Genomic DNA, 13633 nt, shown 5'->3' with positions numbered 1-13633 from the left:
TCGAATTTATATGAATGCAATTGTACTTTTCACGTATTAAATAAAAATAATAAAATCGTTTTAGAGAGAGAAAGAGAAATTTTTATATTTTTCGAACTAATTTGTTTCAGATTTATTGTCATATTTCTAATTGGTATGAATAAATCTTCGATCTGTATAATTGCATTATTTTTCTTATCAAATCAAAATAAAATAAAAATATTTGTATAATATAAAGAGAAGATAGATTATTTTTTAAGTTATATTTTTTTTTTCAGCGCAGTTATAATAATATAATAATATTTTCTTTAAATAAATAAATAAAATAATATTTCGCGTTTACAGGGATTTTTGAAGTGAAAACTTCTTTAGAAACGAACAAACGATACTGAAAAATGGAGCATTGAGTTCCAGAATACGAAATTAAATTTAAGCACAGATGTATTGATCAAATCCAAACCAAAGCATTTATTTTATACTTTAGTTACGATAAGCCACTCGTGTTTTTTGTTGAAATTGAAAATTTGGTTGAGTCTGTATAATATGTAATGTAGTATACGTAGTATAAAATGTAAACATTCGTCTCATTCTCTGGAAGCTTAGTTTCCTGAAAGTTTTGCTTCTCTATCGCGTGTGTGAACTGCACGCAGTTTATTATAATTTTTTAAATTTAATTATTTGCTATTTTGTTTTGTTATATTTACGCCAAAGAAGTGTAACTTCTTACGTGAGTACATAAATAAACACACCCGTGTTTTTACGTATTATATATCTAGAAAAAAAAAAATTAGATAAATAAATTCATTGAATAATTTTGTTATCAGATTAAATGAATTTTTCCATAAAACTTGTTTAAATTAATCTTATTCATTTCAGTCGAAAGAGTTATTGGTTTTTGAAAATAAATGAAAATATAGAAAATAATTCGCTACATTTTGAAATTTGATTACAGAAAAGGGATGAGTGTGACACAGTTTAATAAACAAATTTTTGATACTTACGAACGTGATGAAGTATCGGTACGTGTACTCCAAAGTTTATTCAAACGTTTTCAATTTATAAATTTGAATGTAAAATATGCATCTAGTTTTAGTCGACGAATCACTGTAAAAATCGATGAAATGAGGTGAAAGGAATTAAACAAAAACCAACGAAATAAAATTCACGATATCTTTAAGTAACTAAACGTCGTGCACAAAACAATTATAGATACAAATCATTTGAAGAAAATCGAATAGAAAATACGAACGAAAATTCGTTTAACTTTTGTATTAAAAAAAAAACACAGGTGTGTGTACTTATGTACGCACGTAAGAAATTTCAACGATTCAGTACGAATGCTGCACATTTTTAAATTTAATTTAGTATGTAGAGGAACGCAATCAAACACGTGAACAATACACCAAGCTGGCTATGACGCGACTAACTTCATGCAGTTAATTTTATATCGCTGTGCGCGCGCATCGTTACTTATGCCAAACTTCATACTGTTAATTTCGCGTCGTTGTGCCGCCGCTAAAGCATCGTCAAAATTTACTCCCATTATTTGTTCCCGAACGCGCTAAAAGAAGAATATGATACCTACGAAAAAAAAAAACAATAAAGAAAGATAAAAATTGTAAAAGGAAATTGTTTTGTTATGATTAACTCTATAAAAAGAGATTAATAAATTCCTTTTTAACTTAGTTAATATCCAAGTTGAATATACATACATACATACATACATAGATCGAATTAAATCGACTTTTATGTTAGTTTGAAAATTGCGAGTGAGTCGAGTGCTAGGTGAGGGTGTATCTCGAGGGCGCGGGATAGTTTCCTCGGTGGAGTTGTGAAGTGGAAAAAGTAAATTTAACGCGAGCTTACCAAGTAGAAAGAGTAAAGGTTTGCGTCGGCGCAATAGAAGTTCCGCACGCTTTGGCGGCAAACCATGAGAGAGTGGTTTGCCGTTTGGGTTGCGTCCTAAGCGTCAGTTGACGTAGACCCGTCGTCGACGTAGCAATATGCTTTTCGTTCTCGCGATTCCGGTGTTATCCATCGTGACATGGGCATCCGCGCTGATTGATCCGTTATCAGGTAAATCGATAGTGCCGACATATTGATATTTATTCTCTTCTTTCTATCACATACACACACATATATATATATATATATATATTCAGTTAATTATCGCTTTTGCACACACGAACGGCACAATGAATTTAATTATTCACAATAATTTATTCAAATAATTTTCATTCCATAAGAAATTGTATTAACGCAAATCTATACCCAACGAATCATCTATCTTTTTTATTTTCTTCTTACCGTCGTCGTCAATTTTTAAAGATAAAAATAAATTGGATCCCTTTTGTTCGTATTATAACATTTTATTCTTTTTATCTTATATTTTGTAAGAAAAGAAAAGAAAAGAATAGAAAAAGAAAAGAAAAGGAAAAGAAAAAACCGAGAGAAGAAAAGTAAGTAATATCAATGCGAAGAGAGAAAAAGAAAATCTATCCTTAACGATCGTGTCCTACGGTTTCACGTCGCGTAGAAGAGTTGAAACAGAAAGGTGTAGGAGGAGGAGGAGAAGGATTATCGATCTCTTGATGAAAATCACGAGACAATCGTGGCAATCTCGATTATGTTGGTGTCGCGAGTAAAGACATTGAAATGGAAAGCTGCATACTCTGCATTGTTCCACCTGCGACCCTCCCGTTATTTTCTTCTTTCCCTTCGTTGCTTTTACTTCGATCTCTTTCTCTCTCTCTCTCTCTCTCTCTCTCTCTCTTTCTTTCTTTATTTCTTTCTGTTACTCTTAGCAGGCGGCAAGCACGGTTGGCAAGTATAAATTATCACGGCGGAAGTTAGTCCAACGAACTCTCCTTATCCATTCGTACGATAATAATTACTCTCTCTTTCTTGAACGAGTTCCCTACCGGAATAGGTTCTTTAGTCGTCGTCACTGGACACATTTCGTAGATCGTTCTACGAACGACGTGGGCTTCGTTTATTTGCATCTTCCATCTTCTTACCACCCTCACTAACACTAACACCACTACCACCACCGCCAGTCAGTCCTTTTTAACTTTCTGATTTCGTCGACTAACAATAGACTTCTCTTCAGTGAACTCTTTACATTATTTATTTACCCCAATCCATTCGATATCCTTAATGAAACATTATTTTTCATTTTACGAATATTCTAATCGATTATTATTCGATTATAATTTCATTCGTTTTCCAATTAAACGATATATTATTATTAATTTGTTCTTTCTTTCCCCTAAATATAATATTGTAAACCTTTTTATTTTTTTCTTTTTTTCTTTTTTCTCGATGCTCGTTAAAGGTATCTTTATTGTTCGCTCGGTGTTATTTTTTTTTGTTTTTTTTTTTTTTTTATCTATCCATACATTTCCAAAAAGAACGAAAATGCGAAAAACGGAAATGAGAAACATAAATCGTTGCATTCGAAAAGGACATAGACTCGTGCACGTACGCGTATTTATACATATTGAAAAACGATCGTTGAATTTGTTATGTGCTTTTTTTTTATTCCCCACTCCCTTCTCCCGTCACTCCCCTCCCCCCTTCCCCCTCCTCTTTCTCCAATTATTTCCTTTCGTTAACAAAAGAAATAGATTCGATGATTAAAGTGAAATAACAACGACCAAAAAATGGTTATAAATTAAAAGTTTTATCCGGTGGTGTTATAAAAATTTTTTTGTTTCCTATCTCTCGCTCTCTCTCTCTCTCTCTCTCTCTCTCTCTCTTTCTCTTTCTCTCTTTGATGTATCGAATTTTTGTACAATAGTTTGGAGAAAGTATTATACGTCACGATTCTTGACGATTTTTCGAATGACGTGAGAGAAACAGAGACAGAGATAGAGAGAGAGAGAGAGAGAGAGAGAATAGCAATTTCATTAATGGAGAGAGAAAGATAATTGCATCGATGCACGCTCGACTTTGGTTCGAGCGCATCAAATTCGGTGGCTACGCGAATGAACGAACGAATGAACGAACGAAGGTGGCCTTTGAACTCCTACTGTCACCTGGAACTTTTAATTACTGTCAGTACTGTCGATGATTGACACTAAAGTGTACATTCGATTTCAAGTTGGTGTGTTAAAGGTATTTATTCCAATCGAGAAAATTGAAAGAAGTTTCCGTGTAATGTCAGCCAGCCAACCAGCTAGCATTGTGTGTTATTCTTTCGTGAGCAAATACAGCCTCGTCATTTTTACAAACGATACCATTGGTTACCTAACTGTGTACTTATGTTAGATATTCATATGTATGTATGTATGTATGTACAGTATACACGGAATACTTTGAACGTATACATGACTCATCAGTTTGATCGTAATATATGAAATACAGTGATGTATACGGTCTTAAATGGTTTCAAAATTCATATATTCGAATAAGAGAACGAGATTGAAAGCTCGAAACGAATGAACGATACCCTTTTTGTTTGAGTAAATCAATCTAACGATAAGAAATTTGATTATCACGTTTTCCCAAAGGTTTCATTCCCGTAGTTTGTTTTAATCGAGAGATAGAGAGTATCCTACTATTACTATTACTACTACTACTACTACTATTACTACTACTATCCTTCTTCGTCCATCGTCTTCCTTAATCACGCGCGAGATTAATTAGTCCTCTGACGTATATGATTGGTAAACAGTGTAATATTTGCCGGGGTGATTTCGCGTTTGATTGCACCTAATTCGCAAACAGCAAAGCACCGTTAGTCGACCACTCACCCTTCGTCTATTTGTAGTCGTAAGCGTAACTACAGTGAGCAAGAGGTAGTGAAAGAGGAATAGGAGGAGGAGGAGGAGGAGGAGGAGGTGCAGGAGGAGGTGCAGGAGGAAGAGGTATCCTACGTTAAATCGACAATTTCACTGCGTTTCGCACCTCGCGAGAGAGAGGACCGTGAGAAGCTCGAAAATCGGAAGCACGTGTGAACGGACTCTTGGGAATATTAATAGTGTGCGTGCATGAACTGACACACGCGTTCATATTGTACCTAATCATCGCGAGTTACATATTACATTAATGATTGTAAGTGGGAATTGTATGTAACATACAACACGATATTATTGGTCAGATTTTATTTCAACATTGCTCTCTCTCTCTCTCTCTCTCTCTCACTCTCTATCTATCTCTGTGTGTGTATTTGTGTTTATTTGTTGATAGTGTATATACTATACTATACTATATTCTCTATACACGCTGTTGCTTTTCCACACGATGCGGTTGAATCTTTAATATCCGATTCACGCATATGCGCATGTTGACCTAGTGCATGAATTATACCGAAACTAACCCAGAAGCTGTTCTTTCGAAAATGCATAGGTGATAAATATAAATGGTTGTTCGACGACTTTAAATTCGCATGAACGATTATTTCTCTCTCTTTTTCTTTCTCTTTCTATATATATATATTTTATTTTCCTAACGAATAATTATTTATCGGTTATTATTTACGTGTAAACAATTAAAATATTACTGCTGGTCGAATATAAGTTAACGTTTGATAATATAACATTTATTTTAAAATAATATTTTTATACATTTAAATATAATGTAACAAAAAAAAATCGAATTATCTGTAGATAATTAAACGAGCTTACATATAAATAATAATAATAATATATATAATGTATCTAATATATTATAAGAAATATTAGATATTTGTTTGACAAATTATTCAAAAGAACGTTTAATATTGATAACAGAGATATACACGAACGATTTAGTGTTGCGTGATAATCGAAAAAAAGAATAAAATATAAAACAGAGGAAATAAGAATGCAAAAAAAGATGAAAATGAAAAAGAAGAAGTAGAAGAAGAAGAAGAAGAAGAAGAAGAAAACGACGAAGTGGAATGATAACGTTGTTAAGTTAGAATTTCCCGTTAACGAAGCAAGAGAGGTAGCTTTTAAAAGGATGCTACGAGGAAAAAAAACAAATTCAGTTTGAGAGACTGACTCAAAGCCATCGTTAACGTTCACGAAAGAATCAGCAGGTCAGTAAACGATACCACCCTAACTACCCCCCCCCCCCACATACCCTCTAAACGCACTTTGTGATATTCGATAGACCGTCTATCATAAAATATAATTAAGAAATAATCTTTTTAATGAATTTCAAACACATACACGCGTGATCTGTAAACGAAAAATCATGCATGCGTTAAACCTGGCATGAATTCTGCCGAAATTTTGAGAATAATGCATTGAGAAAGGTTGCTGGGGGGGAAAAAAATGGAAGGGTGGCAGGGTAGGAGGGTGGGGGTGAGGATGGGGATGGGTATTGGATATAAACGTATCGACTTTTTTACGAGCGATCGATCTCGTCGAACGTAGCAAATGTTTTTTCTCTAGTACGATCATTCGGACGGGATATAAATATTTATTCGACATCGTTACGCGTATGTACGTTAATCTGCGGATCGACAAGCTTAAAGAAATGCTTTCCATTATTCCACGGTGTGAATTCGCGGTGGCTTTCGTGCTTCGTTATATTTTGTTCTTGTTCTACTTGTTGTTGTTGCATTTTTTTTTGGGGGGTGTTTTTTATTTTTTTATTTTGTTTCGTTTCGTTTCGTTTTGTTGTAGTATTAGTAGTAGTTATTCGCGATATTCGACGTAGGAAAAGCAACTTCGAATAATGAAGAGAATATGAATGTTGGTATAATAAACAAGTAACATCACAAGATAAAATAGAGATAGAAGTGAAAAATCCGCTTGGTCGCATACTGACGTTTTCAAACATTTCACTCCCCCTCCTCCCCCCCTCCCCTTCCCGCCCACTCCATCATCGTTTTATTCCTTTTATAATATATAACATACATATTATTAAATTTTCTTATTTACATAATTTATACTGCTAAAATGCAAAATAATATATATGTATATGTATATGTATATGTTTTTATCTTTTGCCAAAAGAAGAGAATAATACCATACGAATGGAAAACTTCTCATTGAAGATTCTACTTTAACGCGATCGACCGTTAAGCACGCGTTTTCACGCGCGAAGAGTTGGATTGTTTAACTGTGCTTTCATGCTTTGTGCTCGAGAGTTTGCGGATGTCTATCTTTTACCTTCTCTTTCTCTTTCTCTTTCTGTTTCATTCGGATTCAAAGAAGACACACCGGCATATAAGCGATAGGATCTCCAAGTACGAAACGTACCAACTACGAGTCGCGCATCGCATGTTCGCACGGTTGAACCTGTAAATTAGCAGGCTGCTTTGACTTCGCTTTCGCGAACTCAAGTAACAATCTTTTAACTTCTATCACGAGCTTTCCTACGTTTCCAGACGTGAATGCATAGTTTTCATACCTTATTGCACACGTTTAATATATATATCTTCATGGGTTATTCCTTCTCACCTTTCCTAATCCTATAATTGTATATTTGCTTTTAGTTTTCTTATTTTCTTGTTCTTGTTGTTGTGTGTGTTGTTGCAAATGAAATTTCTGTTAATTTTATTTTTATTCTACATACTTTTTTCTTATTGGATTTTGCATTGACATATATATCTGATTAATATAATTCATTTTGGGAAAGAATAAATAATAATTTCAAGTAACAATCTTTTAACTTCTATCACGAGCTTTTCTACGTTTCCAGGTGTGAATGCATAGTTTTCATACCTTATTGCACACGTTTAATATATATATATATATATCTTCATGGGTTATTTCTTCTCACCTTTCCTAATCCTATAATTGTATATTTGCTTTTAGTTTTCTTATTTTCTTGTTCTTGTTGTTGTGTGTGCAAATGATATTTCTGTTAATTTTATTTTAATTCTTCATACTCTTTTCTTATTGGGTTTTGCATTGACATATATCTGATTAATATAATTCATTTTTGGAAAAGAATAAATAATAATTAAGAAATGATATGTGTGTTGAAATCTGTGCTTTTTTATTTCGTTGAGATCGTAAATGATAGTTTAGATATTTTTAGAAAATGAAAGAATATTTTAGTGTAGATTTAAATTAGGTCAAAAGTCGGAATGTATCTCTCCTGTTTTTAGAAAAGGTTAACTAAGGAAACGTGTATGGAAAAAATCCTGTAGGAAATGAGAAAGCATGGCGGAAATATAAAAAGAGTTTTACGATAAGAAACGGTTGTTTAAGTTTAAACAGCGATTACGAGAATAATGATTAATAATAACGATATAACAATGGTAATGATGATGATGATGATGATGATGATAATATGATAATAATAATAGTAATAAAAAGTAACGACTATAACATGGAATAGAACATTTTTATAGTGTTTCTTTGATTAATTATAAAATCATAAATAAAAGATTTGAAAAATATTAATCGAATAAGATAAACAACAAAAAATATTACACATGATTGTAAATATAATCCAATCGTGAATGATATCTTTCGTAAGATTAAAAAGAAAAGAATTTAGGAAAGTTTTAACGGAAAGATAATGGTGTGTGTCTTCTCGTATCGGTATCGGTTTTCTGGATCACTGTTATACTACTACTCCATGTTATTCCTAGTACCGTAATAGTTTTGTAGGAAGGGTTTATGCTCGAGATATCCTTCCTCGCATCCCGCAGTTTCTATCCGTGCGCATCTCTTTCCCTATCGTCGTATCTTAACTTTACCAGAAACCACCACCACCACCAGAAACCACCACCACAGGTACCCGCACAAATTTCCTAGTTAATTAGCAACGATGAATCGCGTTACCTTTCGCAAAAGATTCCCTCTTAAAAAGTGGAAGTAGTAGGAAGAGTGCTGCTTATCGTGGGATGCGCTTATTACTACCCTCTTATAATCCTTTTTTTTTTTTTATTCTTTTTGTTTTGTTTTCTTTTGTTTTTTTACTTTGAATCGTCTCAATGCACTAACATTTATTTTGTTTTTTTTTTATCGGAGAGAGTGCAACGAAGTCTCATCATTCTTCATGTGAAATCAACGAATAAGATTCGAATGAGAAGTTTTCATTTTATTTTTATCATTCTTTTTTCTTGAGTATTTTTTTTTTTAACTCTCTTTTTATTTCCATTCTCATTTATTAATCGTTGACCAACTACGGGGCTGCATATTTCTTATTCCTTACGAGACTATATTTTTCTACTTCGGTATTCATTCCTAGAATCGCATTACATTCTTTATCTGGAACATTGTTATGTACACACACGTGTATACGTATTTTTATTTATTGAATGAATGAATATTTCGTAGAGATTTAGTTGTTCACAGATCTATAATAATCTTTGCGAATGATTATGCAAAAGAAGAGATGCGTATTTACCGCGAAAATTAATATTCATGTGCATTATCATTTCGTTGAAATATTTTTAGGTCATATGTTTTACATTTCGTACATTCAATACTTTGATATGTATCAAAAATGCAAAATTATGAGTATTGCTATCAACAAACATGCGGTGGTCATCAAAAAATGGGAATACGCTTTGGAAAAAAAAAAGAAAAAAAAACAAACGCACGCATTATTTATTTCCATCCCGGATATTTGTTCATATGGAGTTTATAAAAACAACGTTTATATTTAATATTGTATATGGAGAATGCATACTCATTGGATCGTAACGCTCATAAGTTTTGATTTCTTCATTTTGAGGTATTCCATAAAAACTAAAATAAGGAAAAACATATAAAAATCAAATAAAAAGGGAACGGAAAAAATGTTTTATTTGTCCAGAAGGTAAAAGTCAAACGTATACGTTGCGATAACAAATATCATTTTCGCATTTACGATTTGAAGATATAGAAGGAAAAAACAAAAACAAAAAAAAAAGAAGAATGAAATAAAAGAGAAAATAAATCTAAAAATAATCCTAATTGTTCTAATTAATAAATAATATTATTTGTAATGATGATTTAGGTTCATAGGGAACTTGGACATGAGTTGACACTTGACAACTTTTGTTGGGGTTTTTAAATAATAACGATCAAACTAACGAAGTTTAAATGTATTGTGTTTGGAATATTATAAAAAGAAATGTATGTCGAAATAAATAAAAAAGACGCTGAGCTTTAATGATTAAGTTGCTGAAGAAGTCCCCAATAAAGGGACGAAACGTCCAACTTAATAAAATTAAGTTCTACTTCTTTTCATGTCCAAGTTTCCCTATGAAACTACATCATCAAAAAATTATAATTTTGGACGAGAGAAAATACTGAATTATTTGTAATACAGACAAAAATGGGTTGAATTTAATGATGAAAATATAAAAAAACTAATCGGATATAAAATAATATAAATTATCTAATGGAATATATATTTTCACGTACGTAATCACGATTATATTTCAACGTCGGACATTTTCAATGTTTTAACCAACAAGACGTTGCCACCACCCACCACCCACCCCCCTCCCCCGATTCTTTAATCTATCTGAAGTATTAAATTGTATAAAAAGAGGAGATTCAAAAATTAGAACAAAAATCTTGAGGTTTTTCCTATAAAACAGAAAACGCGTGCTCGTACTTTCTCTCTCTCTCTCTTTCACTCTATCTTTCTGTTCTTATCCAACTAGTTTTCCTCCACCTCCTTCACGCGACGTAATCAATCACTTCATTTCGTAGCTTCCCTAGATGAAAAATCACCGAGACTGCGATAAATCACGGTGCAAAGTTATGAAATATCCACACGCGCATTGCTGGCCGCTGACCGAGACGATGCGTGACCACACCATCGTCTTACCCTCTTTTCATCTCACTCATTCTTTCATTCATTCTCATCCTTATTCTCATTTTCTTTCTCTAACGTAATATAGAAACCTTTTTCACGTGGATTCATCCTAGATTCTAGTTGGGCATATAAAAAGATGAAGGAAAGAAAAGTATCCCGAAAGAAATGAATCCTTTCGATAACTTATACAATGAAATTTCGATTATGTCAGTTGCGTGTGTATGTGTGTGGCTGTGTTTGTGTTTGTATGATATATAAGTGAAATCAAAATTGGACCTATGAAATTATTTCCTGTGTAAGAATCTTTTTTTTTTATCCATTTACACATATATTCTTTTCATCATATCTTTTTTACCAATTGTTTTTCATTATTTATCGATATATTATTGTGTATTATATTGTAATGAGAATTTTAAATGAAATTTAAATCTCAAATTGAACTTAAAATGAAACTTTTAATTTTTGGGATCATTTGTTTTATTTTTCTGGTATTTTTTCACAATGTGAATGAAATATACAAGAACACGAATTAGGTTTTAATATCTGATTTATCTTTTTTTTTTATCCATTTACACATATTCTTTTCATCATATCTTTTTTACCAATTGTTTTTCATTATTTATCGATATATTATTGTGTATTATATTGTAATGAGAATTTTAAATGAAATTTAAATCTCAAATTGAACTTAAAACGAAACTTTTACTTTTTGGGATTATTTGTTTTAATCTTCTGGTATTTTTTCTCAACGTGTATGGAATATCATCCTTTTTTTTGTTGTTTTCACTTTATAATCGTGTGTTCTTATTCCTTTATTTATCAACGTAATCGTTTAAAGTCTAATCTGTCCAGTCTTTAAACGTAGAATTTACCCATCGGATGTATCAAACGCTTTAGGAAAATGAATGAGATGTAAACAAGTTTTCTGGTGTTTTAGAACCGCGGATATTACATTCTAGCATGCTTTGGCAACATCCTTTGTGACGTAGAAAGGATAAATCGCCTTGAACGAACTATCTCAACCGATTTATAGTTTCTTCTCTTCGAAAAGCCTACGTTAATCATCTTCGTTATTGGTTGAATATAACCGAACCCCTTTTGCTTCATATTTTTTCTTACATTTCATACATTTCCCATACATTTATTTTTGTATCCCTATTCATGTGTTTTTATTATTTACTTTCATTAATTTACATCTTCCGTATAGAGGAATATTATTATTTATTTGTTGACATATCTATAAAGAAATCTCAGCGATTGATTTTTTTTCCTTTTTATTTTTTTTTTTTTTTTTTATACAGTCCCATTTGTAAAAGCTTACGTTTTGATAATCCTTCGTTTCTTATTTAACTATTTTATTTTTTATTTCTTTCATATCTTTTGTATAATATGATTCTTACGGTACCGATGCAAAAAGAAATATTTTGAAAAGAAACTTACATACGTACGTACTTGCTTGCTTACTTACTTAAATACATACACACATACACAGATATATATATAAAAATGTATTAGATGTACGTAGTATTACGTCGGCGTGTATTGACATTGTCCTTACTCACGGAAATCGTTCGTTTCCTTGTGTTAATACCCAGATAAAACGACCAACCAGAACGTCTCGTTAGCACGGTAAGCAACAAAAAAAGAAAATAAAAGAAAATAAAAGAAAAGAAGAAAGGGTAAGAGAAGAAAGTGTTGGTGGATAGCGTCTTCTTGTTAGTAAAACAAAGTGAGAATCATTTAAAAGGGATGAGAATATCAAAGGGAAAGGGAAAGCATGAAATTTCCATTCGATTCCGTTTCCTTTCTACTCTTTCTCATTCTTATCTCTCACCGGCCGTTCCTTTCCGTTCTATTCCGTTCCCTTCATTCGATCTATAGGATTTCTTGGTGCCATTTAATTGGATTACGCTATTTAACTATTCTGTGCTAGGGACAGTATCGAAAGAAAGGGAGAGAAAAAGGGTGAGAATGCCTGCAAACTTTCTTTCCGAGATATCATATAGAAGAATAAGAATAAGAATAAGAAGAGAAAGAGAAAAAAAAGAAAAAAAGAAAGAATTTTTCTGAACGAATTCGTTGCTTTACAAATAATATCTATGATGATGATGATGATACGTAAGAAAAAGGTGTACCGGCTGAAACAATATTTTTTCTATCGAGACACACGTACACCCTGACAACGTCCAAACGATATTTGAACGTCGTGTTATTTAATCAACCCCGTTATGCCAAAGGATGTAGTCGTACGATTCGTTTCCCTTAAGCATACCCCGTACATATCCCATTATTTAGGGTTTCTTTTCGTTCTTATCTTCTAATTGAAACATACTCAGCTTTTTCTTTCGAGCTTTCACATTTCCCTCCCCCCACCCCCATTTTCTTTCTCTCTTTAGTCCATCATCAAGTTTGAAACGAATTAAATGAGAGAGTGAGTGAGAGAATGAGTGAGTGAGACAAACAGACAGAGAAGGTTTCTGGTAATAGGGCGGTACGATACCGAGGCCCAATTAACGGCTTTTCTAGGGCAAGTGTTTAAACTTAAGTAAAGGCTGGGAAAGCTCCGGTTGAAATACGAAATTCTCGCAGTCTGATTAACTTCACCGCGAAATCAATGAGTAACCCCCCACAGGTAGAAAGGAGGAATGGAAACGTGGGAAAGGGGAACAGGACCCGAAGGCTATAGGGAAAGGAGAGTACTATATAACTACACCCCATTATCAACCTCATTAAGGGTACCACCTACCCCACCGAATATCACCCACCCCTCTCCTAGACTCAGTTAAACTCTCGACCACCCCAAACCCCCGTTTTACCCTTCCATTACCTTTCCGTTCTGGATTTCAGTGGCGCGCGCACACCTCAAACCCTCAGCACGCCAACTATTTTATAGTCGGTTATTTCACCCCAATTAATTAGTATGTACTATCCCTCTCTCTCTCTCTCTCTCTCT

General features: G+C 33.0%; 1 protein-coding gene across 1 annotated transcript in view; it reads left to right on the top strand.

The window, feature by feature from the left end:
• Positions 1 to 1898: 1898 nt before the first annotated feature.
• LOC106791456 (protein amalgam-like) overlaps positions 1899 to 13633 on the top strand; it is an 81111-nt gene continuing 69376 nt past the window's right edge. The window contains exon 1 of the mRNA XM_014757090.1: positions 1899 to 2055. Coding sequence (XP_014612576.1) covers positions 1983 to 2055 — 73 coding nt within the window. The 5' untranslated portion in view covers positions 1899 to 1982. The remainder of the gene's footprint in view (positions 2056 to 13633) is intronic.

This window comes from Polistes canadensis, unplaced genomic scaffold (assembly GCF_001313835.1).
Source record: "Polistes canadensis isolate GaletaPanama2010 unplaced genomic scaffold, ASM131383v1 scaffold_309, whole genome shotgun sequence".
NCBI lineage: Eukaryota > Metazoa > Arthropoda > Insecta > Hymenoptera > Vespidae > Polistes > Polistes canadensis.
Note: the sequence above shows the minus strand (reverse complement) of the source record. Positions and strands in the feature narration are given on the sequence as shown.